Source organism: Protomyctophum parallelum (genome assembly GCF_964188405.1).
Source record: "Protomyctophum parallelum genome assembly, chromosome: 5".
Lineage (NCBI taxonomy): Eukaryota > Metazoa > Chordata > Actinopteri > Myctophiformes > Myctophidae > Protomyctophum > Protomyctophum parallelum.
This window is the reverse complement of record NC_139702.1, coordinates 10,344,618-10,367,267: the sequence shown is the minus strand read 5'-3', so window position 1 is coordinate 10,367,267 and position 22,650 is coordinate 10,344,618. Positions and strand designations below refer to the sequence as shown.

The 22,650-nt window shown below is 45.5% G+C and overlaps 3 protein-coding genes across 3 annotated transcripts in view; all 3 read left to right on the top strand.

Moving 5' to 3' along the window:
* Positions 1 to 22,650, top strand: part of LOC310859021 (uncharacterized protein) — a 428,722-nt gene that overhangs the window by 327,187 nt on the left and 78,885 nt on the right. The window lies entirely within an intron of this gene.
* The window catches only part of fhip1aa (FHF complex subunit HOOK interacting protein 1Aa), a 62,097-nt gene that overhangs the window by 34,565 nt on the left and 4,882 nt on the right, over positions 1 to 22,650 (top strand). The window contains exons 5-15 of the mRNA XM_083764884.1: positions 336 to 494; positions 971 to 1,057; positions 1,508 to 1,675; positions 2,897 to 2,976; positions 5,307 to 5,506; positions 13,804 to 13,949; positions 14,821 to 14,955; positions 15,618 to 15,799; positions 16,291 to 16,895; positions 18,269 to 18,447; positions 20,346 to 20,466. Coding sequence (XP_083621010.1) covers positions 336 to 494; positions 971 to 1,057; positions 1,508 to 1,675; positions 2,897 to 2,976; positions 5,307 to 5,506; positions 13,804 to 13,949; positions 14,821 to 14,955; positions 15,618 to 15,799; positions 16,291 to 16,895; positions 18,269 to 18,447; positions 20,346 to 20,466 — 2,062 coding nt within the window. The remainder of the gene's footprint in view (positions 1 to 335; positions 495 to 970; positions 1,058 to 1,507; positions 1,676 to 2,896; positions 2,977 to 5,306; positions 5,507 to 13,803; positions 13,950 to 14,820; positions 14,956 to 15,617; positions 15,800 to 16,290; positions 16,896 to 18,268; positions 18,448 to 20,345; positions 20,467 to 22,650) is intronic.
* LOC310859135 (UV-stimulated scaffold protein A-like) lies at positions 10,125 to 12,074 on the top strand (the record flags this gene model as incomplete). The annotated part of the gene is made up of 1 exon (XM_083765536.1): positions 10,125 to 12,074. The coding sequence occupies one exon, from the start codon at positions 10,125 to 10,127 to the stop codon at positions 12,072 to 12,074; it is 1,950 nt and encodes a 649-aa protein (XP_083621662.1).

Here is a 22,650-nt window from a genome sequence, read left to right as displayed (position 1 = left end):
CAGGGCTGAGGGGCCTGTACTCACCACTGTCCCCTTGTCTCCTGTTGTTTTCTCTCCAGGTGCTGGCCACAGGGCTGAGTGGCCTGTACTCACCACTGTCCTCTTGTCCCCTGTTGTTTTCTCTCCAGGTGTAGGCCACAGGGCTGAGGGGCCTGTACTCACCACTGTCCCCTTGTCTCCTGTTGTTTTCTCTCCAGGTGCTGGCCACAGGGCTGAGGGGCCTGTACTCACCACTGTCCCCTTGTCTCCTGTTGTTTTCTCTCCAGGTGCTGGCCACAGGGCTGAGGGGCCTGTACTCACCACTGTCCCCTTGTCTCCTGTTGTTTTCTCTCCAGGTGCTGGCCACAGGGCTGAGTGGCCTGTACTCGTCGCTGCCCACCAAGCTGGAGGTGCCCAGCGAGGAGTGGCACTGCCTCCACAGGGAGGACTGGCTCCAGATGCCCGCCCTCATCCAGTTCCTCAACTCCCTGGAGTTCTGCAACGCCGTCATCCAGGTGAGGAGGGAGCTGATCCAGAACCACCAGAGCCTATGCTGTTGCTCCCTGTGCAGTAGACTTGTGCACAGTAAACAGAGATATTTTAATCTGGACTTAAATGAACCCCTCAGGATTTTACAATGCGTTTATATATCATTGCTGTCGGGCAGAAACCTCTTATCTCCATTTATTTTTGTGTTGTATTTATTTATTATTATATTTTTTTTTTTGGTAAATCAACACCCTAAATGATCATGCTACAGTGTCGCATAAAAGTATCAAAAGTAGCAGATCCGCAAGCTCTATATACTTATTTACACAAGATACATTTAAATCTTGTGTTATTGTACTTGTCGCTGTCAATTTATGTATTCCCGCAGGTATTTGTCTAATTCTCACCATATTTTATGCAAGTGATCTATTCCCTAAGTTAGGATTCTCTACTTCAACTAATGTTTGTGATCATGTCCATCTTGTGTCTGTGCCGTTCCCAGGTAGCTCACCCTGACATCAGAGACCAACTGGTGGGATACATCTACAATGGCTTCCTGGTGCCTGTGCTGGCACCAGCTCTACACAAGGTCGGTCGCCATTGCCAAGTCTTACGGCTACAATCCGGGACTTCATTTAGTGTATAAAATGCAATTTCAAGTAACCAATCTGTATGGTAGAGCAGGGGTTCTCAACGTTTTTGACTGTGAAGCCCCAGAAATGCTTTGGCCATGTCTACCCCTGTGGTAGAGTATGTTAATACGATATAAACAGTAGATTAGGCACTAGATGCACTGCCAACTATATTGTAGTTCAGTCATTGTTGCAATTACCTCTTCTATTCTTTGGGAGAGAGACGGACAAAGACAATGGACATACAGTAATACTTATGTATTGTAGCTTTAATTTTATCAATCAACTATTGTGGACTTTGCATATTGTAAATTCCATTGACGTACAAAGGACAAATGTGATGTGAAACATGTAAAAGTTTATTGTATATTACACACTAACGCCGGCCTCCCTCCCTGTGCATATAGCTGACCCTAGAAGAAGTGATGACCACCACAGCGTACCTGGACCTGTTCCTGAGGAGCGTCTCCGAGCCGGCCCTCCTGCAGACCTTCCTGTCCTTCATCCTGCTCCACCGACACGAGAACGTGCACATCCTGGACACCCTGGTCAGCCGCATCAACACGCCCTTCCAGGTAATGTTGTTACATCACTGGTCAGCCGCATCAACACGCCCTTCCATGTACTGTTACAGCGGGTCACCACGGTCAGAGACACGCCATCAATTAGAGAACAAATAGTACCGGAATAGTGAAAGTAGCGGGTCAACTGTTCCACAATTCCTCAATGCTATATATATATATAGTGTCTGGAACTATGCATTTCCGTTCAAGATAATGTCATTGAAAATATCTTTAACATTTTTATTTTTTAGTTTACATTTTTGCTAAGCAGAAAGCTATATAGGCTTCTATTATTTTTATTTTTATTAGGACAAACTTGGGCATTTTCAGAGCCTCCGTTGCTCCAGACTGTATGACGGAATCGACACTGGCGGTCAGTCACATCGATTCACATCATGCCTTGCGGAGAGAATATCGAGGAGTTTTGCTGGGGCTCATGGGAGAAGTACAAAGAGAGGCTGTGTCGCGATCTCCTGAGGAAGAATTATACTATGTTGTTATTATGGTTGTTTATGTCTAAGCATTATATTTAACCACCATCACACATAGTACTTAGAATACATGATATGACATGATATTGTGTCATATCATGAGCCTATACTATAGATGTCTCCTCTATAGACCTGTTACTATTGAACTATGGTTTTAGTTACAGTGTGTCTTATGGTTCAGCTTGTCCTTGGAGCAGCTGGTATACAGTACCTGTGGTCTGATCGCTGTGCATCAGAACTGCTACCGAGTGTTAAATTGTACTTCTCCCCATGATATCATGCAAATTATATCATATCGTCGTTGTCTGTTCGAAACCTAATTATGTCCATGTATGGATAGAGTACAGTAGTACATATACTGTACACCTCCATTGTTCCCCTGGAGGGACACGTACTGTAGGTGTCACATCTTATCTAAGCATGCTGCATGAACGCTGTCCTGGTGATGATACGCACGCACGCACACAGTAGCAGTTTGTTTACTCTGTTAGCCACCGTAATCATGGCCTCTATAACATTACTGATGATGAACAGGTTCATTACTGCAGTGGTTGTCAAATGTTTTCATTTCAAGGAACCAAAGTTTGGTCTGCTTTATTGGGCCCATATACCCCCATTACCCCCATAATTCTGGGAGTGTAGTGTGTACAAATGGAACCAATTGGACCCGCAAGGGTCGATCAATTTGACCGATTATAAAAACGTCTCTAGTCTTCACGAGTGTCTCTTCATTGTGTTGCAGCTGGGCACCGTGTCGCTGGCTCTGTTTCGCACGCTCATTGGCCTGTACTGTGAGGATGTTATGCTGCAACTCATAATGAGGTTAGTGCACGTTTAAGAGACACGCACGCACACATGCACACACACACACGCACACACACATGCACACACACACACACACACACACACACACACATTTTTAAATGCCCTATTTACCGTCAGACAAAAAAAATCACAGATACACAATACCAGCGCGTAATTAAGTATGCATCAGGTATATCTCTGTCTTCATTTCTGAAGCTAAGCTCTAAATGCCTAATCCTAACACTAACCCCAAACCGAATCTTCTTCCAATTATTCATCATTTAACCTGCATCTCTATGGGGGAGGAGGACAGCTTGCCCTGTCTCCTCGCTGCCAACGTGCCTGTTGGACAAGGACGGCTTGGGAGGGACTTAGCGAAGGGCTAATTGCAAAACTATCTCTTTTTTTTAACCATAACCACAACAATGTTTCTTGTTAGGACCAGGAAAATGGCCCCCACAAACCATGTCTGTTTTTCAAATTCTACTATACTTGTGGGGACGTATGTTTGGTCCTCACAAGCATGTCATACGTTTGTAACTTTGTGTAAATACTCTTGTGAGGACGTAGACATTTTAGGATGTCAATTTCTTTTATCAAAGCCATTCTTTTTTAAACCATTTTAACAAACGCATAAAGGCTTGACCTGTTACTTACAGTACTTACAGACCTGTAGTAGAATTCCTGTTCCTCGCTGATGTGTTTCCAGTGGTGGAAAAAGTCTCACGTTCTTTAATTAAGTAAGAGAAATAACTTACCGTCACATATCAGGCCTACATATTTAGGCCTACCAATATTATTCATTTCTTAATTCTGCTATTTAAAGGTATATTCAGTGATTTCACTCAAAAAACCTTAGGTTTCGTTTTTGGCTGTGGGACCCAGCCTTTCGTCCAATCAGGATAGAGAGTCAAAAACGAAACCTAAGGTTTTTTGACCCCCAGGGGATAACTGGGGACAGGGAGGAACTCCTTATATGGCCAGCACACTCTATAGTAGGGAGGATTATCACAACAAAACAAAAAAATAAGTGATATTTGAATTAAGTGAAATCACTGAATATACCTTTAAGCTCAACTGGTAGCTTCTATAGGAAGGCCACTCGATAAGCTCGGACGTATAGTGGAGTAGAAGTAAAAGTATTGGATATTGGGAAATACTCAAGTAAAGTACAACCACCTCAACAAATGAAGTACCTTAAGTAACTTAACAGTTTGACTGTTTTTTACGATTAACCCGCATTTTAATCAACCCCCCTTCACTGCCGAGATTGTTGTATTACCTTTAGAGCATACGCTGAATTATTTGGGCTTTTAATCCGCGAAAATCCATCAAAAAAAGCTCCCGTGGTTTGTTATGATCTGTGTGTAGCATCCACCATCTTGGTGCACGCGGAAGACGCACACAAGATTGGTTTCAATGAGGCGTTGCACCCAATGCATTTCCATTGGCCTCAATTTCCCAGAAGCCCTAGCAGCCCACAGCATGTGACGATTTCCGGTTTCGACATCACAGCGAAGGCATCCAGTCTCATACTCCGCGACGAAGACGGATTTTCTTTTGATTCATTACATTACGGCGGATTAAACACATAAAACAAAAGGCGGGTATGTCCGATACGGCAGCGACATTAACCTGGAGTAATCCATTCAAGGCACGGAAACTGTTAAAGGGATTGTGACATTTAAAACACATTTTTGTAGATTTTTTGGCTTTTTTGGCTTTTCTTGACATCAATTTCACAAAAAAAAAACGAAGTTTGAACATTCAGTGTATTCTCTGCTGTCTGGACTCTTGTGAATAATTATGCAAAAATGTCTCATCTGGTTGGACGGCAGGGATATACGTAGATCCCGACTAAACCTCCGCCCCCTCCACTCTGCTCCCTGCCTAGTGCCTACCCTCTCTTCTCCGCTTCCTCATTGTCAACCGCGACTTTGTTTCTTTGTAATACTTACTAATAATGTCTTCTAGAGAAAAATCAATCTGCTCTGTTGTTGGCTGTGGATACCAACTTACACTGGATACCAACTGGCCTAGATGACTCTTTTATTTTTGACAACGTTCCTACCACGTTGTCAAAGAAGCGCATCTTGGGTTGACAGGAAAGGGGGAATTACCGACATCTACAGGCTAAAATAATGTGTTTTTCCATGGCTTCTCAGGATGAACTTTACACATGCACAAATACTCGTGTCAAGAAATACTGGAGTGGAGTTGAGTGTTCAAACTTTTTAGACACGTTTGAAGGACCATGGCCAAGACTTTTAATGTTGTTAAAATTATGTTATAAATCATGTCATAATACCTTTAAGTTTCCTTCCACCACTGTGTGCCTTCCGTCTCAGGTACCTGATCCCCTGCAACCACATGATGCTGAGTCAGCGCCGCGTGGTCCGAGAGAGAGACTGCTACTCGGTGTCGGCCGCCAAGATGCTGGCCCTCACGCCGTCCTGCTGCTCCCCCGAGCGCAGCCCGCCGCCGCTGCGCCAGCTGGACTCCATCCACTGGTCCAAGGGCGCCGGCGGCGAGGGGAACAACGCCACAGGTGAGGAGAAAGTCCCCGTGTGGACAGGGTCACATTATGTACAGTCAATGGAACCATCAGTCTATATATATACCAGTGTTGATTTAGTTGATTTTCGACTAAAACTATAAGAGGAAAAATTATCGTCGACTACCTTTTTCCACTCAGTGGCCTTGTGGTTAGAGTGTCCGCCCTGAGACTGGGAGGTCGGGGTTCAATACCTGGCCGGGTCATACCAAAGACTCTAAAATGGGACCCAGTGCCTCCCTGCGTGACACTCAGCATCAAGGGTTGGATTGGGGGTAAGTCCCTGCGACATACTAGTGTCATGTCCAGGGGGTGTACTTGTACATCAAGCTGCCTCACGCTACAGAAACAGGAGATAGGCTCCTGCCTTATGGGCCACATAAAAAAGCTGCGATGACTAAAACTAAGACTAAATACACTGACAATTTCGTCAACAAATGAAAACAAGGCTAAAATCTTAGGAAGGGACTAGTGGACAAGAGATCCAGTATAAGTCATTTTACAAGTAGATCTACAAGCTCACAACGCAGCGTCAAGAAGGTGATGCAGGTTGACAGTGGTTAAAGATCGGAATGACTCCTAACTTCCTCTGGGCAGACTGACTGTTTTGAATTATAATAACAAGAGTCCAACAAGAGAGACTGTTGCTAGCTCCCACTGTAAATGGTAAATGGTGCATTTATATAGCGCCTTTATCCAAGGCGCTTTACAGAGATTGTGCATTACATTCACCCAATCATACACCGATGGCAGCGGAAACCATGCAAGGCACCAACTAGCACATCGGGAGCAATTAGGGGTTCAGTGTCTTGCTCAAGGACACTTCGACAGTAACTCTGGGGGAGCCCGGGTTCGAACTGGCAACCTTAAGGTTACCATCCAGGCACTCTACCCCTGAGCCACCACCGCCCTGTTTATTGCAGAGATCAGAACAACATTTTGATTTGCCAAAGGATCTTCATTAAGGCTAAAAGGTCCTGGGGGACTTGTTGTTTCCATTATGGTCCTATGTATTCATTCATCAGGATTAGTGATGTGAAACGTTAATCTGAATCTAATAAACAGCAGGAGCTAACGACATTGTGCAGACTGCATCATTGTTTATGCTGACCTTTCTGTTTGACCTGCATCTAATCACCAGATTGAGCGAGGCTATGTGTATGCTCTACATCAGTGGTTTTCAACCAGTGGTCCGGGGACCACCTTGAAGGGGTTCCGGGTGGTCCCCAGCTAGAGTTGGTAACCAAATGGACCCTCACTAGATCTTTAACTGTTCAGAGTGTAAAATAAAACTAACCCGTTTCATTTTACACTCTCAATAGTTAAATTATTGTTAAACATCTGCATTCCTTAATTTAAGAAGTCTACACAATTAGCATATTTAGAATATTTGTTATTTCGATCAATGGCCTGTGTATTGTCTCTTATGGCACCACATCAATACAGCGTGGAATTGGGGACAAAATCCTATCTAACGATAACAAAATGTGAATTGGATCTGAGAGGCTAAAACCTCATCAAATGGTGGTCCGTGGTTTAACCTATTTTGGGCGGGAACCCCTTTTGGTGTTAGCATCATGTTATGCTTTAGCTATTGAAAAATAGCAGAGCTACAAGCTCATAGCGCGCCACCAAGTGGCGCGCTACGAGCTTGTAGGTCTGTTATTTTGATATGAAAAGGGTTGAAAAGGTTGAAAAGGTTGAAAACCACTGCTCTACGTTCCTCATTTGCAGGCCGGTTGTTTTGCCATGACTCAGACAATGTGCTGCATATTATCTGAAATGATTGGAGGCCTGCACCTTTGATCCAGACTTCTGGCTTTGTTGTTTAGGCTGCAGGCAATTTTTTTTTTTTTTTTTAAGATATTTTTTTGCGGCTTGCGCATTTTATTGATTTTTGAAGGGACAGACAGTAGGCTGACAGGAAACGGGAGAGAGATGGGGGGATGACATGCAGTAAAGGCCGTGTCGGGTCCGGGAGTCGAACCCGCGGCACACTGCGACTGGATTACCAGTCCGGTGCCCAGACCGTTACGCTACGGCCTGGGCCTAGGCTGCAGGCAATTCTGATGTGCTTCTCTAACCCTCTCATCTTCAGCAGGCTACGGCAGCAGTTCTGATGTGCTTCTCTAACCCTCTCATCTTCAGCAGGCTACGGCAGCAGTTCTGATGTGCTTCTCTAACCCTCTCATCTTCAGCAGGCAGTTCTCCAGCCTTTTCATGTCAAGGACCCCCAAATTGAAATGTATTTGGCCGCGTACAGTCGTACACCCGTCTTGAAAATGTTTTATGCCAGGCCTCGGGGGTCCCCGGGCGTAAATTTCTCCAAACATTTTCGATATTTTTCAAACATCTTAAAAGAATAGCAGATGTTAGATCTGCAACTTTTGAATAGCCTACATATAAATGAATAAAGTGGTGCTTTGCTAACTATACTGTTGCTAGGGACCCCCTGGAACCCCCCAAGGACCCCTGGGAGTCCCCCGGACCCCACTTTGAGAGCCAGCGGGCTACTGCCTATCCACACTGTTATCAGATCGATTTGGTGTGTTCACAACTACATTGCATTGGCGTGTTGTACTTTGCCTTATTTGTATTCGCGAGGGACAGAACATATTCATGAACACAGCAACAAAACTACATACAGTAAAGTGTACAGTAAATAAAATGCAGGGTAAAGATGTCAGAGTAAGCAAGGATGATTCCTAGCACCTAATATTATATAACCACAAAACGAGATATTGCAGAAATAAATATAGATCGTCCATTGTCTGATTGTGCAGGCTGAGACAGAGAGCTGGTTAACAGAGCTATATACAGTACATTACAGTGTCAGTGAGCAGGAAATATGCTTTATGTAAGAAATACAATTTGTGATCGCGCCAGTTGTGGTAAATGTTGTGATAAATGAATCATCGCTAACTGCACAACAAAATGCAGTCATCCACGTCGCTTTATTACCCCAATGCGCCATAAAGTACTGAAAACAATGACTTTATTAGTCACATAAAGACACCACGCTGTGCACGCCAAAGCCCACACATTCCCAATATACTGTTATGATGCCATGCATGCCTAAGTCTGTGCTTAATTTGCATTCTCTCTCTTGGCTCATGCATATGAGGCGTCTGATTAGAGGTGTTTTATCAAGGCTGAGCCCTCCTGCTTGGAAGCTCTATTAACCCATTCTGGGCGGGAACCCATCTTGGTGTTTTTAAGCATTATGTTATACTTTAGCCTTTGGAAAATAGCAGATCTACAAGCTCACGAGCTTGTAGTTCTGCTATTTTTGAAAAATCGTGAAAATATGGCACAAATCTTTGAATATATATTCTTTCAGAGTGAACTTTTTAACTCAAATATTCTGGGGGGGGGGGGGGGGTCCCCTGGAACAACATATTTTGAGATGGGGGTCGGTGGCCAAATACAGATAATTCTGGGGGTCCTTGACATTAACAAGTTTGAGCACCGCACTGACATAGAAACATGGGTTTTTCAGAAAACTGTCAGGATTTAGAAGACTAAGACTAAGTCTAAATGGGTTAAATCGCTTTAGCCCCCCGCCGCTGCTCGTCACAGTCATTAGTTCTGCGCCACATGAGGGCGGAGCGTGCCAGACTGCCAGCATTAATCTAATGCTGCTTTTCACCCAGCTGATTTGCATGTTGTACTCATGGAGAGACTGCCAATCTCCACCTCTGTGTTTCTTGGCTGAATTCTTCCCTACTTGTTTTCGTCCACATTTACAAGCACTGTGCACTGCATTATGGGGCTTTGCCTGGGTTATTGTGCTGGGAGGTACCTTCACTAAAAACGCCAGGACAACGCTCCACGCGTCCCAAACTCTTCTCCCTTCTGGCTCCAAAACTATGGAATGCCCATCACGGTCAGAACTGCAGCCTCACTTCCAATCTCCCGCCGTAGTCTGAAAACCCACCTCTTCAGACTCCACCATGGCCCGGCTGTAGCACTTGCCCTAGCCTAGCCCCTTAGATAGCACTTTATGTAGACTTACTGTAGATAGTATTTTAAACAGACTTATAGCTTGTTACGTAGACAGCACTAGAATTGCATTTTATGTAGTCATAGCACTTTATAGATACTCCACTGTTACATTCTTAGTTTATACATGATTCATGATAACTACTGTTTATATGTATGCCATGCTTTTGTTCTTGCTCTGGATTAAGAGCGTCTGCTAAATGCCTGAATTGTAAATTGTAAATTGGAACGTGTCACTGACGCCGCTTTGCGACGCATTCATTGGCATGTTCAGGTTCTGGTGAACACCATTGCCCAGGTAATGTTTTGGGTGAAAATGGCTCTCGCTTTCTCTCCCTCCTTCCTCTCCTCATCCCTCTATAATTTTCTCATTACTCTCTTAGTTTCTCTCTATCTAGCTACAGTATGTCCATATTTGGACACAATCAGTTTTCGCCGACAGTCAGGGATCTCCGTATATGGGCATGTGATGTGAGACACAACATAAACCGTTGCCTGGGTTTAACTGTAGCTTGCATTGACGCGGCTACAGGCTTGTGTGGCTAACGTTGGCGCTTGTACGTTTCGAAGAGGAAAGACGTAAACTGATCATGGTTCGGTTGTGGTCGGGATGGATGTAGCGCAAATGGTCCGGCTGTCAGAGCTGGTGGGGGAGCTGACCACGTCAGGGGAGCCACAGCTCAGCCAAGAGAAGATGAAGGAAGTGAAGAAGATTTGCAAAGTTTCCAAGGACTACATAGACCATGCGTACCGCTCGCTCATGTCCCAACTGTGCCAGGGCCATGCAGAGATCCGGCTGTCAGCCTTTCAGATGGCCTCGGAGCTCTTCTCCAGATCACACCACTTCAGAACCCTGCTGGTGGACGACTTCAAGGAGTTCTTGGAGCTGACGATGGAGACGGACTTCGACCGGCCCCTCCCGCCTCCCAAAGAGGTAGCAAGAAAACTGAAGCACTTGACTGCCCAGGCCGTCCAATCGTGGCAGGCCTCCTACGGATCAGCCTATAAGAAGTTGTCACTGGGTTATCACTTCCTCAAGCAGGTCAAGAAGGTGGACTTCGACGACGTCGCGTCCTGGACGCCGGCGGAGAGGAGGAGAGAGGAGGACGGCCGGAGGAGGATGGAGAAAATCTATGGAGTGAAGGTGGAGAAGGCTGCCAAAGAGATGGAGGAGTCCCGTCAGGACATGGAGGAAACTCTGAGCGAGATGGACTCTTGTATGAAGCTGCTCTTCTCCAACGGGTTCGACCTGCTGGACTTCCAAATGACCTGCAGAAGCCCCCGCAACCCGCAGCCACCCAACATCGGTCAGCGATCACTCACCGCAGGTGATCATGCAGTGGCGTCCGCCAATCCTAACGCGAGGATGGAAGAGGGGGACAGGAGAGACAACGGGAGCCTGGGAGGAGAGGAGGAGGGGAAGAGCGAAGCAGAGACGGGTAAAAAGAAAAGGAAGAAATCGAAAGAAGGGAAAAACACAGCTTTGGAGGACGAGGACGAGGAGGAGAGGAGGAAGAGGGCAGAGGAGGAGCAGGTGTGCGAGGAAGAGGTGGAGAGAAGCATCGAGGGAGTGATGGAGACGGAGGAGGTTGTCGACGAAGCTGCGTTTATTCGAAACTCTGGCCTCATCTCTCACTCGTACAGCCTGGACATCAGCCTGGCGCCTGCCGTCCGCGTTGAAGAGACCGAGGAGAACCAAGCAGTGGTCTCCACGGTGACAGACCTCCATGGACTGATCACAGACAGACACCTGCCGGCTGTTAAGAGATGGGTCCAGGTCTTCACCAAGTCTGGCCTGGCCGAGCGGCTGTTAAGGCGAGCTCTGGATCTGAAGACGTCTCTGGAAGCCGCTCTGGAGAAACACAAAGAGCTCCACATTGAATACAAGAACAGACAACACAAAGAGACAAAGGACTCCGCGATGGAGGACGAGGACGATGATGATGATTTTGAAGAGGTTCCAGAAAAAGAGGGATTTGAACCACACATTCTAGAGCGCCTCCGAGAGGAGTGCGCCCCAGACCACCCTCCTTCCACGTCTACGACGGCAGCAGTCGACAAAGAGCCTGCCGCCGCCCCTCTCTCCTTCCCGGAGGGCTTCACTCCCGTCGACCACCACTGTCACGCGCCGCTGGCCAACGGGAAGCTGTGTCCGAGGCAGGACAGGTTCAAGTGTCCCTTCCACGGGGTGATCGTCCCGCGCGACGCCCAGGGTCGACCCACCAGACAGGAGGACGTAGAACGGGACGAGAGGAGGAAGAGAGAGGAGCAGCCCGACTGGCGCGACTACAAGCTGATGCGGGAGATCGAGGCGGCGACCGGGGAGGACCTGGGCTCTGACATGGTGTTTGGCCGAGGGAAGGGCCGGCGGGGAAAATGGAGGAGAAAGAAGAAGAAGAAACACCCCAACCTCAGTGACCTGAAGGCGAGCAGCAGCAGCACCAGCCGCTCGCGCCTGGAGAAGAAAGTGAAAAGGAGCTTAATGCGGAGGGTGGTGGCTAGGGTGGTGGCTAGGGATGTGAACAGCACGTTGCTTTTCAACTCTGTTAGTGAATCGTGAAAAAAATCGGTGCTAGCCGCTCCAACGCGTGGCTTTGTGTGTATGTACCTCCTGTGATGTCATGAAAATAGCAAAATGAACATGTGACATGTGTGTATGTCCGCTGCACACACTCTCTCTCTCTTTCTATCTCTCCCCCCTCCCTCCCCCTCTCTCTATATAATGTCCAAACCTGTTAGAAAAGATTATTATTTATTTGTTTGTGTGGACGGGGCATTTTTTGTATGTAGTGTATTGTTCATCTATTGTTGTATTGCTCATTAGAACAATTACAACATTTAGTGTAATTACACACCATTTAGAAAGAAAGAGATACATCTCCATCGGTATTCCCCCTATACAAAAAACAAGCAACAATACAAAATGGACAAAGGGGAGAAACATAATCACACTAGTGATTCACTTACCAGACATGAATGCAGTGTGATATTGTGTAAATAAATCACACTTGTGTGAAGTGAGGTGCGCTCTTATCATCATATACATTATCCTATATCATCACAATCCCGCCAATCACAAATTGGCATCCTGACTTTTCTGTCCTCACTTTGTATCCTGCATTGCGTGGTAGACACAGACACAGACAGCTGGCTATAGGAGGGACTAGCGCCCCTCAAAACGTCATTGATGTCTCACGTCGTCACTGTTCATTTAACTGTTCATTTAAATGCTGCCCAAAGCCTAAACAAACATTAAGGTTGATTCAATGCAACTCGGCTGCTTGTCTGCCATATTACATAATTTAAAAAGCCAGGCATTGGAGGGTACAAGGTTCAAGGGTTCAAGGTTGTACTTTATTGTTACATCTTGTGTACACTACAGGTACATAAGAGTAAACCCTATTTTTTTTTAGCTTCCTTACAGACAATGCAGCAGCATATACAGTAGATAGATAGCATAACATTCAAACAACAAAACACGGCAAGCACAGCAAACAGGGATATAATAAAGAGTGCAAGAAAGAGCATTCAAAGCATTTTGACCTATAAAATACAAGGAAAGACATCAAAACCTAATTTTAGCCTATTTTAAAAAAAGACATACAATACAATACAATTCAAACCCAGTCCTATATTGCCACGTTTGGTGTGGAATGGATAGTGCAGATCTGTGGCCCCTCGTGTGACTTTTGTCATGGCAGAACCCTGTGCCAAGTTTAGTGCGGATCGGAGCAACGGTGAGCCTGTGGCACCCAGGGGCCTGTGGAACCCTGCAGTGGACTGTGGCACCCAGGGCCCTGTGGCACCCTGCAGTGGACTGTGGCACCCAGGGCCCTGTGGCACCCTGCAGTGGCCTGTGGCACCCAGGGCCCTGTGGCACCCTGCAGTGGCCTGTGGCACCCAGGGGCCTGTGGAACCCTGCAGTGGACTGTGGCACCCAGGGGCCTGTGGCACCCTGCAGTGGACTGTGGCACCCAGGGGCCTGTGGCACCCTGCAGGGGCCTGGCCTGAAATGGCTATTCTGGTGGCAGACCCCCCTTAACAGTGTTTGTGCCAAGTTTGGTCCACATGTTACGTTTCTTTTACGTCCTCCGTCGACCGCTGTGGCACCCTCTAGGCAATTTTAATATAGGATAGTATGTTCATAACGGTGGATTTAAGTGGTTTTGTTTGTGTCCCCTCTCTCTCTGTCTCTCTCTCTCTCTCTCTGTCTCTCTCTCTCTCTCTCTCTCTCTCTCTCTCTCTCTCTCTCTCTCTCTCTCTCTCTCTCTCTCTCTCTCTCTGATCAGGGACAGAGGAGTCCTTCCTGGAGGAAGAAGCTGACAGCTCAGGTAACTCCTGTGTGATCGGCTCAGAGATCTACCTGGACGTCAGCTACCTGCACTACCTGTACGACGCCCGGCGAGGCATCACCAGCTGCCTGCGCGCCTGCCAGGTCTGTAGGCCTTAGCCACTATTCTATCTACTGCCAGGTCTGTAGGCCTTAGCCACTATTCTATCCATTACTTTTTCAATTAAAGTAAGTGATGGTATTTGTGAGGCCCGTTAGCCCCTCCTATGCCCAGCTTTGTGATGATTTGATTGGCTGAGCGCACGGAATGTGATGTATGATGATAAGCACGACCCTCACTTCACACGAGTGTGATTTTTATATTTAAGATATTATATACAACTAGAAATGCGCTCTGTCGAGGTGCCAACTTGCACCTTGCACACATGGCCTACTTGTGCGCAAGCAGAGTGCGCAAGTACTGCTACTAACTAATATCTATTAGACTGATTAACCACTGAAGTGCTATTTTATACTTTGTCGTGCGTGTGAAATCACCTACTGTATATTGACATGCTCAAAGTGGGCATCCTGTTTTTTTCGGAAATTGAAACATCAATTGAATATACAGTACAGCTGGGTGTTCTTCTGTCATCTTCTGTGCATTAGCTGCCCAGTAAAACAAATCAAGAAAAGATAAGTAAAAGATAAAAAAATAAATACAAAACAACCTATGTTTGAATGAGCCATATGGCCCAGAACGCTGTCTCTGCTGTCACAGAGAAGTCCTTTTCTGCACAGTACATTTTTAAAGATTAAAAAAATACCAGATCTACAAGCTCGTAGCGCGGCACAGAGCTTGTACATATGCAATTTTTCAATAGCTAAAGTATACTGTATATCCTTTAAACACCAAAAGGGGTTCCCGTCCTGAATGGGTTAAGATCGCATCAGTTTAACAGTCTTCGCATCAATCAATTATTTTATTAAATGATCAATTTGTTTTGATATAATTGATTAAATGGCATCCCTCCAGGTGTGGTCGGCGCCCTACGACGGTGAGTACCCTCCCCCTGAGGACTACCAGCCTGGTGTCCTGGAGGACGTAGGGCTCAGGGGGCGACAGGTCCCCACGGTGCCCAAAATACTGCCTGCTCATCAGCATAACAAGGTTGGCCTTTTTCATTTCATTTCATTTTTACTTTCTGTTTTCAATTTCATTCATGAGCTTTGTATTGCTAGTTTGGTTTAGTTTTTTTTTTTAGTTTTTTTTAAAGACTTTTAGTTTTAGTTTAGTTTGGATTAGTTTTAGTGTTGGTTTAAGGTTTTTGTTGTAATATGGATTAGTCGTTAAACAAGCGAAATGTGAAAATGCAGATCTACAAGCTCAGAACTCAAGACAGGGTTTGAAACTGGCACAGCTAAATAATATTGGAAGATATGATTTCTTATATATATATCCAAGATGTTAGGCTAATAGGGAATACGGGCAAAGACTAAAGTAGTCTTAGTTTTGTAAACACACAATACAGTTTTGGGTTAGTTATAGTCTTTTTGGAATGCAGTTAGTTAGTTAGTTTTAGTTAACCCATTTTGGGGCGGGAACCCCTTTTGGTGTTAGCATTATGGTATGCTTTAGCTATTGAAAAATAGCAGATCTGGTGGCGCGCTACGAGCTTGTAGGTCTGCTATTTTTGAAAAATCGAATAACGACTGACATAGAAACGTAGCTTTTTCAGAAAACTGTCAGGATGTAGAAGACATTTATAGAATCTGATCTCAGTTCTAAATGGGTTAAGTGTACTAACCCTGCATCATAATCCTAATCATTAGCAGCAGCAGCAGCCTCGTCCTCCTCCTCCCCCGCGGCCCAGCGTGGCCCAGACCACAGAGACGCCCCCCTCTGTCACCCAGCTGGAGCTGGAGTGGGACGACAGCTATGACGCCTGTCCCATGCAGCCCGCCAAGCAGGAGGACAGCAAGCCCCCACTGGCACCCCCTGCTGAGCCACCCCGGTACTGCTGCAAATACATCATCTACTCTTTTATCTGTCTAGCTGTCTGTGTCTTATCTTCTAAGAGCTGTCTAGCTATCAATCTAAATCTGAATCAATGCGACAAAAAAGTGAATCGATTTATTTATCAATCAATCTATACTTGGTCGTACAGTGGCATTGTGCAACAATTATCAATATTGTTTCCATTGTGGTCCAAAAAAAGGGTATATCCATGTTTTTTGTTTTTTGTATTCTTGTGATAAATAGGCAATCGGTAAACTCACAATGTGTGGTGAATTGGGGGCTCCCTGGTGGCTCACCTGGCACAGTGCACACATACTGAGCTTAAAGCCAAGTACTGGTGTAGCCGACCCAGCTTGGATTCTGACCTGAGGCTCTTTTCTGCATGTTCTTCTCTCTCTCTCTCTCTCTCTCTCTCTCTGTCTCTCTCTCTCTCTCTCTCTCTCTCTGAATAGTATGACTAATGGTTGCGTCCCTCCGCACATGCAGGCACATCCAGGAGATGAGGAGGAACGCCACCATGCTGATCAAAGGCTCCTACATCGAGGAGTCTGACTTCCAGGACGACGTCATGGTCTATAACCTGGTCGCCGAGAACGACAGCAGGGACACCGGCGAGGAGGACGACCCCGACGGGACGCCGGTGGAGGAGGAGGAGGAGGAGGAGGAGGAGTCTCCCAAGCTGCTGAGCCTCCCAAACGGTCTCAGCCTGGCGCTCCCGTCCGCCACGTCGGAGGATAGCGGTGAGAACGGTCCGGACGCCACGGCGACGAAAGGTCAACCCGACTGCAACTCCAACCTGCAGAGTCCCAGCAGCACTGCTGGCGCCGAGCCTGGCGAGGACCTTCTGGCTCAGTACGAGGATCTAATAAAGACCCTGAGCGCCGAGGCGGCGGGCGGTGGGGGTGGGGGTGCTTCCGTTAAAGGGGACAGAGAGGTGGTCCGGAACCCCACCGTGGACATGGAGGAGGAGGAGGAGATGGATTTCGGCTCCTTCTCCGTGGAGAGCCCGGAGCCGGAGAAGATCCAGGCCCCGTTTGGGACGACGAAGCCTCGCTCGAGTGGATCCAGAAGCCATTCGGCACCTTTTACAGGTAAGCTGATTGTAAATGTTAATGTCCAACCTGGCAACCACTTAAACCCTATATCAGGACTGTGCAACTTTGACGATGGAGAGGGCCACTATATTTCCACACTCACTCCCTAGGGCCATATATTATACTCATGTCGTCGAACAAATAGCTGATCTACAAGCTCAAAACGCGTCGCGCTGCGACACGTTTTGTGCTTGTAGATCGGCTACATTCGAATTGCTACATTCAAATTGAAATCTTGAATTATTTTTTGCTATTTTTGAATTGGAATCCTGAAAATTTACATTTTTATGTCATTTCAAATGCCTTTAATTATACTTGTGTTTAGGGATGGGTCCGATTAATCGATTAATCGTTTTTTTTTTTTTTTTTTTTTTTAATGAAAATCTGTTGGGAAGGCAATATTGTCATCCAAACAGGACAGGGCTATAGGCCTACCAAAGTGTGCCTGGGATGTGTCTGTGTAGCTGCATGAGAGGAGTGTGAGTGGAGATTGATTCCAATCAATATACAGGTTTGGAGGATTTAGCAGGTGTTGGGAATTTACCTAATCAGGCCTAGGCTGGGGTTGCTATGGTGATCAATTGGATCAACAGTGGTCCAGGGACCACCAGTGGTCCCATTTAAAAGATGGAGTTAGTAACCAAATGGACCCTTATTAACTCTCAAGAGTTACAATTATTGTTAATCAACTACCTCAGGGGCTCCCAAACTTTTTTGACTTAGGTACCCCTTGGGGGGAAGATTTTTTTTATTTGTAGGGTTCATTAAAAAAAAAAAAAAAAAAAAAAGTTAAACCCCCCCCCCCCAAAACGATTAATCGATTAATCGTTAATATTTAATTATACAAATCGATTTTCATTTTGGACACATTTACACATCCCTACTTGTGTTGAGCATTGAGCTACTAATTTAGATTAAAGCGGGTCATGTTATTTAGATTAAAGCGGGTCATGTTTGCATGTTGTGGAATTGTGAACAGCTGAAACCAATATTATTGTTATTAAGTATTCTGACATTAACCTGAGGGCCACATTAAGTGAAGGTGGGGGCCGCGTGTGGTCCCCGGGCCGCCAGTTGCCCACCCCTGCCCTATATCCTATAATATAATAAATTTTCATAAATGAATGCCCGGCTAGTTGATCTGTCACACAAAAGTATCATACGGTAAGTAGCAGAGCTAAAAGCTTGAAATATGGCACAGAGTGACTCGTTTTGAGCTTGTTAGATCTGCTACTTCTGAATTTGAGCAATAGGATGCTCCGATGCTGTGTATGTATGTATCCACAGACCACAGATACTGTAGTTGAAACAGCAAAAGATAAAAGCCTCGTCAAGTCTCCTCACCCTGTGTCTCTATACTATTACTGTAGGTCCATTTGTCAGCGTGCTGTTGTCTCGTCTGGAGAACATGTTGGAGAACTCGCTCCATGTCAACCTGCTGCTGACCGGCATCCTGGCTCAGCTGGCGGCCTACCCACAACCCCTGCTGCGCTCCTTCCTCCTCAACACCAACATGGTCTTCCAGCCCAGCGTCCGCTCCTTGTACCAGGTAGCATGCTGCTGTGTGTCTGTGGGTTGGGTGTGTGTGTGGGTGTGGGTGTGGGTGTGTGGGTGACGTATGATGTGCCAATTATTCAGATGCCAAGAAATAGAGGGCCTTTCAAACGGGAAGCGATGAACGCACACGTAGTTGCCTGGATCAACGACAGGTCTGCTACAGGTCTTCTCAAGAGGGGCGCGACGACGCAAGCGTAAAATAAATGCTAAACTGAATCCAGGTCTGGTGAGTTGCGGGGAGCGTGTGCACAAAACGAGCACGCGCGCAACAAATTCACGGGGCCGCGCTCACGTAAATACGCTTGTGTTGTTGCATCGCGATTTCTCCACTAAAAAACTATAAACGCGTTTATCGCTTCCTGTTTGAAAGGCCCTTAAGGCTGCAGCTGCTGTGACGTGAGACGAGATGTCTCACGCAGTGAAATCAGAGCATGGTATCACTGTTCAACAGTGTTTTCTTCCATCCGCTGGCTTCATCTATAATTGATCCACAGAGCTTGGATGCTGACAATCACACTAATGAGAGTGGCTGGACTGTGAGAGCAGAGCTCGGGTTTAACTAGAGGACAGCAGCCATACTTTGTTTCATTGGAACCTCTTCCTTAGTTATTATAGATTATAATTATATTGTTTGATTATTTTGTATACACATACTGTATACCATGATTATCCTTATTTACATTTCATATTATTTTATTTTCTTCTCAACCTTTTCTTTTTAAATTACTATTTCAGCCCACTGCTTTGTTTGTTTGTTGGTCTGTTTGGCAAAGGAAAAAAAAAAGGTGCATTAGAAACTGAATGTACATCACTGAAGCGGTCATAATATTTGATATATGAATGAAAAGAAAAGAGACCTTCTAGATTAAAATAATCATATTATTTACAATGGAATCGAGCAGGGTTGCGGGGACATTAGTGATGGGAATTGTCATTCTTTTCAGTGTACTGATTCATTCATTCAGCACGGTTCACCAAAAGGTTGTATTCAAATGATTGGTCCACCAGTTCATTGGGTGATAATGGCTTGAGTTCCGCCTGCGTTAAGTAAGTAGTCACTCATGGACCTGAAAACCAGGCCGACTGGATCAGCCAGCACAACCTTAGAGTATAATATACTCTAAGGTTGTGCTGGCTGATCCATATATTATATGAATAGAGATGGCATCCGAGTTCTCCTTCCATCCACTTGCATTAAGTTGCTCAAAAGCGCATGAGGCGATTTCACTCCTCCTTCCGTGTAGGAACAGATTGCATTCTGGGATGGATTTGCCCCAAACACATGAACGAGCTGCCGTTGAACGTGCACGAACGCGCACAAACGCGCACGAGCGTGCTGCCGTTGTGAACGTGCACAATGATAGTCAACGGACCAGCGCGTTCATGTGTTTAAGGCCAGGCTGCAATATCAAATTCGTCCGCTATGTCCATTTCGCCTCAGGGTTTCCTCTGGGTGCCGTCTCTATTCATATATACTCTAAGAGCACAACACTTTCAATGGACCGTCCCCTCAGGCTGTGGGATCTAGACTCCAGGCACTCACACTATACTGTGTCACGCACTCGAAATAGGCGTCGTATTTCAATAATGTAAACATGTCTATTTGATTGATGAATGGCCCAAACTTCATACTGTAGACCACTCATCTGATGTGCTGCGCCAGCTTGTCAGCAGCCTGATGCAATAGATTCGATTTTTTACTTAAAATGAATATCGCTGAATCTTCAGAAAAAAAATGTTAAAGGCCAATCAATCAGCTGAGCAAGCATGCAGCTATCTGAAATACAATGACATGACACTCTCTCTCTTCCTGTGTGTGTGTGTGTGTGTGTGTGTGTGTGTGCGTGTGCGTGTGCGTGTGCGTGTGCGCGTGTGCGTGCGTGTGCGCAGGTCCTAGCTTCCATAAAGAACCAGATAGAAGGTATGTGTGTGACCAGGAAGGACTTCCCAGACATGATCACAGCTGCACAGCACTGGCTCCTGGCTAGAGAGACCTCTGCTGGAGCACATGGTGAGGAGCGACTCGCTCTAATCCACCACTCAACTGTGTTTTATTAGGTTGTATTATATATCGTTGCTGTCGGGCAGAAACCTCTTATCTCCGTGTTTTTGTGTTGTGTGTTATTTTTTGTAAATGAATGGCCTACTCGATCATACTGCAGTGTGTCACACACACAAGTATCAAACGTATCGGATCTGGAATGCTGGCTATTTCTTTATCCCATTTTGGGGCGGGAACCCCTTTTGGTGTTGGCACTATGTTATGCTTTAGCTATTGAAAAATAGCAGATCTACAAGCTCATAGCGCGCCACCGAGTGGCGCGCTACGAGCTTGTAGGTCTGCTATTTTTTTTAAATCGAAGAACCACTGACACAGAAATATATAGCTTTGTAAGAAAACTGTCAGGATGTAGAAGACATTTTTTGAATCTGATCCCAGGTCAAAATGGGTTATTTGAATCCTGAAAAGTAACGGTTGTGAACATATGAGGCACAGAGATGATGTAACCACAGAGATGATATACAGTAAGGCCTGGACCGGACATAGGTGGGCCCCCTCCCCCCAATGTTTTTTTTTTTTTACATTATGGTAATTATCAGAACATGGAGGCATATTCATATTCTTCAGTAAAACTGCTGGTATGTGTTTGTGTGTGCCTCGACGGAGTGGGCCAGTAGAGTATGTTTGTGTGTGCCTGGACGGAGTGGGCCAGTAGAGTATGTTTGTGTGTGCCTGGACGGAGTGGGCCAGTAGAGTATGTTTGTGTGTGCCTGGACGGAGTGGGCCACTAGAGTATGTTTGTGTGTGCCTGGACGGAGTGGGCCAGTAGAGTATGTTTGTGTGTGCCTGGACGGAGTGGGCCAGTAGAGTATGTTTGTGTGTGCCTGGACGGAGTGGGCCACTAGAGTATGTTTGTGTGTGCCTGGACGGAGTGGGCCAGTAGAGCATGTTTGTGTGTGCCTGGACGGAGTGGGCCAGTAGAGTATGTTTGTGTGTGCCTGGACGGAGTGGGCCACTAGAGTATGTGTTTGTGTGTGCCTGGACGGAGTGGGCCAGTAGAGTATGTTTGTGTGTGCCTCGACGGAGTGGGCCACTAGTATGTGCGTGCCGGTAGTGGTGGGCTGCTCTGGGCCAAATGTCAGGCCCCAATTTTTTGACCCAGTCCAGCCTTGAATGTAACCATTGACGAAAAGTATTAACCATTGATGGAAAGTATTGACCATTGATGGTAAGTATTAACAAGAGCTTGTGACTAAATAATAACTACACTGGATCCATTGGAACGCAGTTTATTAGTTTTTTTCCATCTAATGAAAAGCAACAGTTTTGGACATAAAAGGTTTCCACCAGACAGCGACGATATGTAAATTTAAGTTGCATATTTGCTTTATTGTCTATACGTTGCTAACTTGCTGACATACGTTGCTGTGTGTGTAATAGCGACAAGAGCTGATCTTCAAGTTCACAACGTATCGCAGTGTTATACTACCGGTATCTCCATTATTCTAACGTTTTGTTTTTTATTTGTGTGAATTAATGCCCTACTTGATCATACTACAGCTTCACACAAAAGTACCCAAGGTAGCAGATCTGCAAGATTGTTTCATAGATCTGGTTTGTTTTGTAGATAGGCTAACTTTGCTATATTTTTTTATGTGAATCCTGAAAAGTAATATTTTCGTTTCACAAACTCAAATTGCAAGTTTTACTTCATTGCTTACAAATGGAATGCATTTTATTTCATATTCCATTGGTTTGTCAAGGCCTAAGCCAAGGTTCTGCATTGATCTTGCTTGGAAAAGCAATTGGCTACAGAAATGTTGACTTCATAGTGTTCTGATTCATGAAACTCTTGAATGGGTTCTCGTTTTCCCATTCCCTGTATGAGAATCATCCTCGAGCCCACATCTGTTACTCTGCACAGATTTTTGTTTGTTTTTGAAGCTTTTTCAAATAGAAATACATCTTTCTCACTATCAAATGCTACGGATGGAAAAAGCAAAAATCTACTATCAGATATGTTTGGCACAATAATAAATTCTACTTGATCTCGTTTTGATCAAGTAGAATTGCTGTTGCTGAAACAACCACTAGACTGCTAGACTTTGTAGAGTTTTACAAGATATAAAACAAAATACTAATAAAAGACTGGATTTACTAAGAAGGCTAATTAAAGGAATTTTCAAGTGGGTG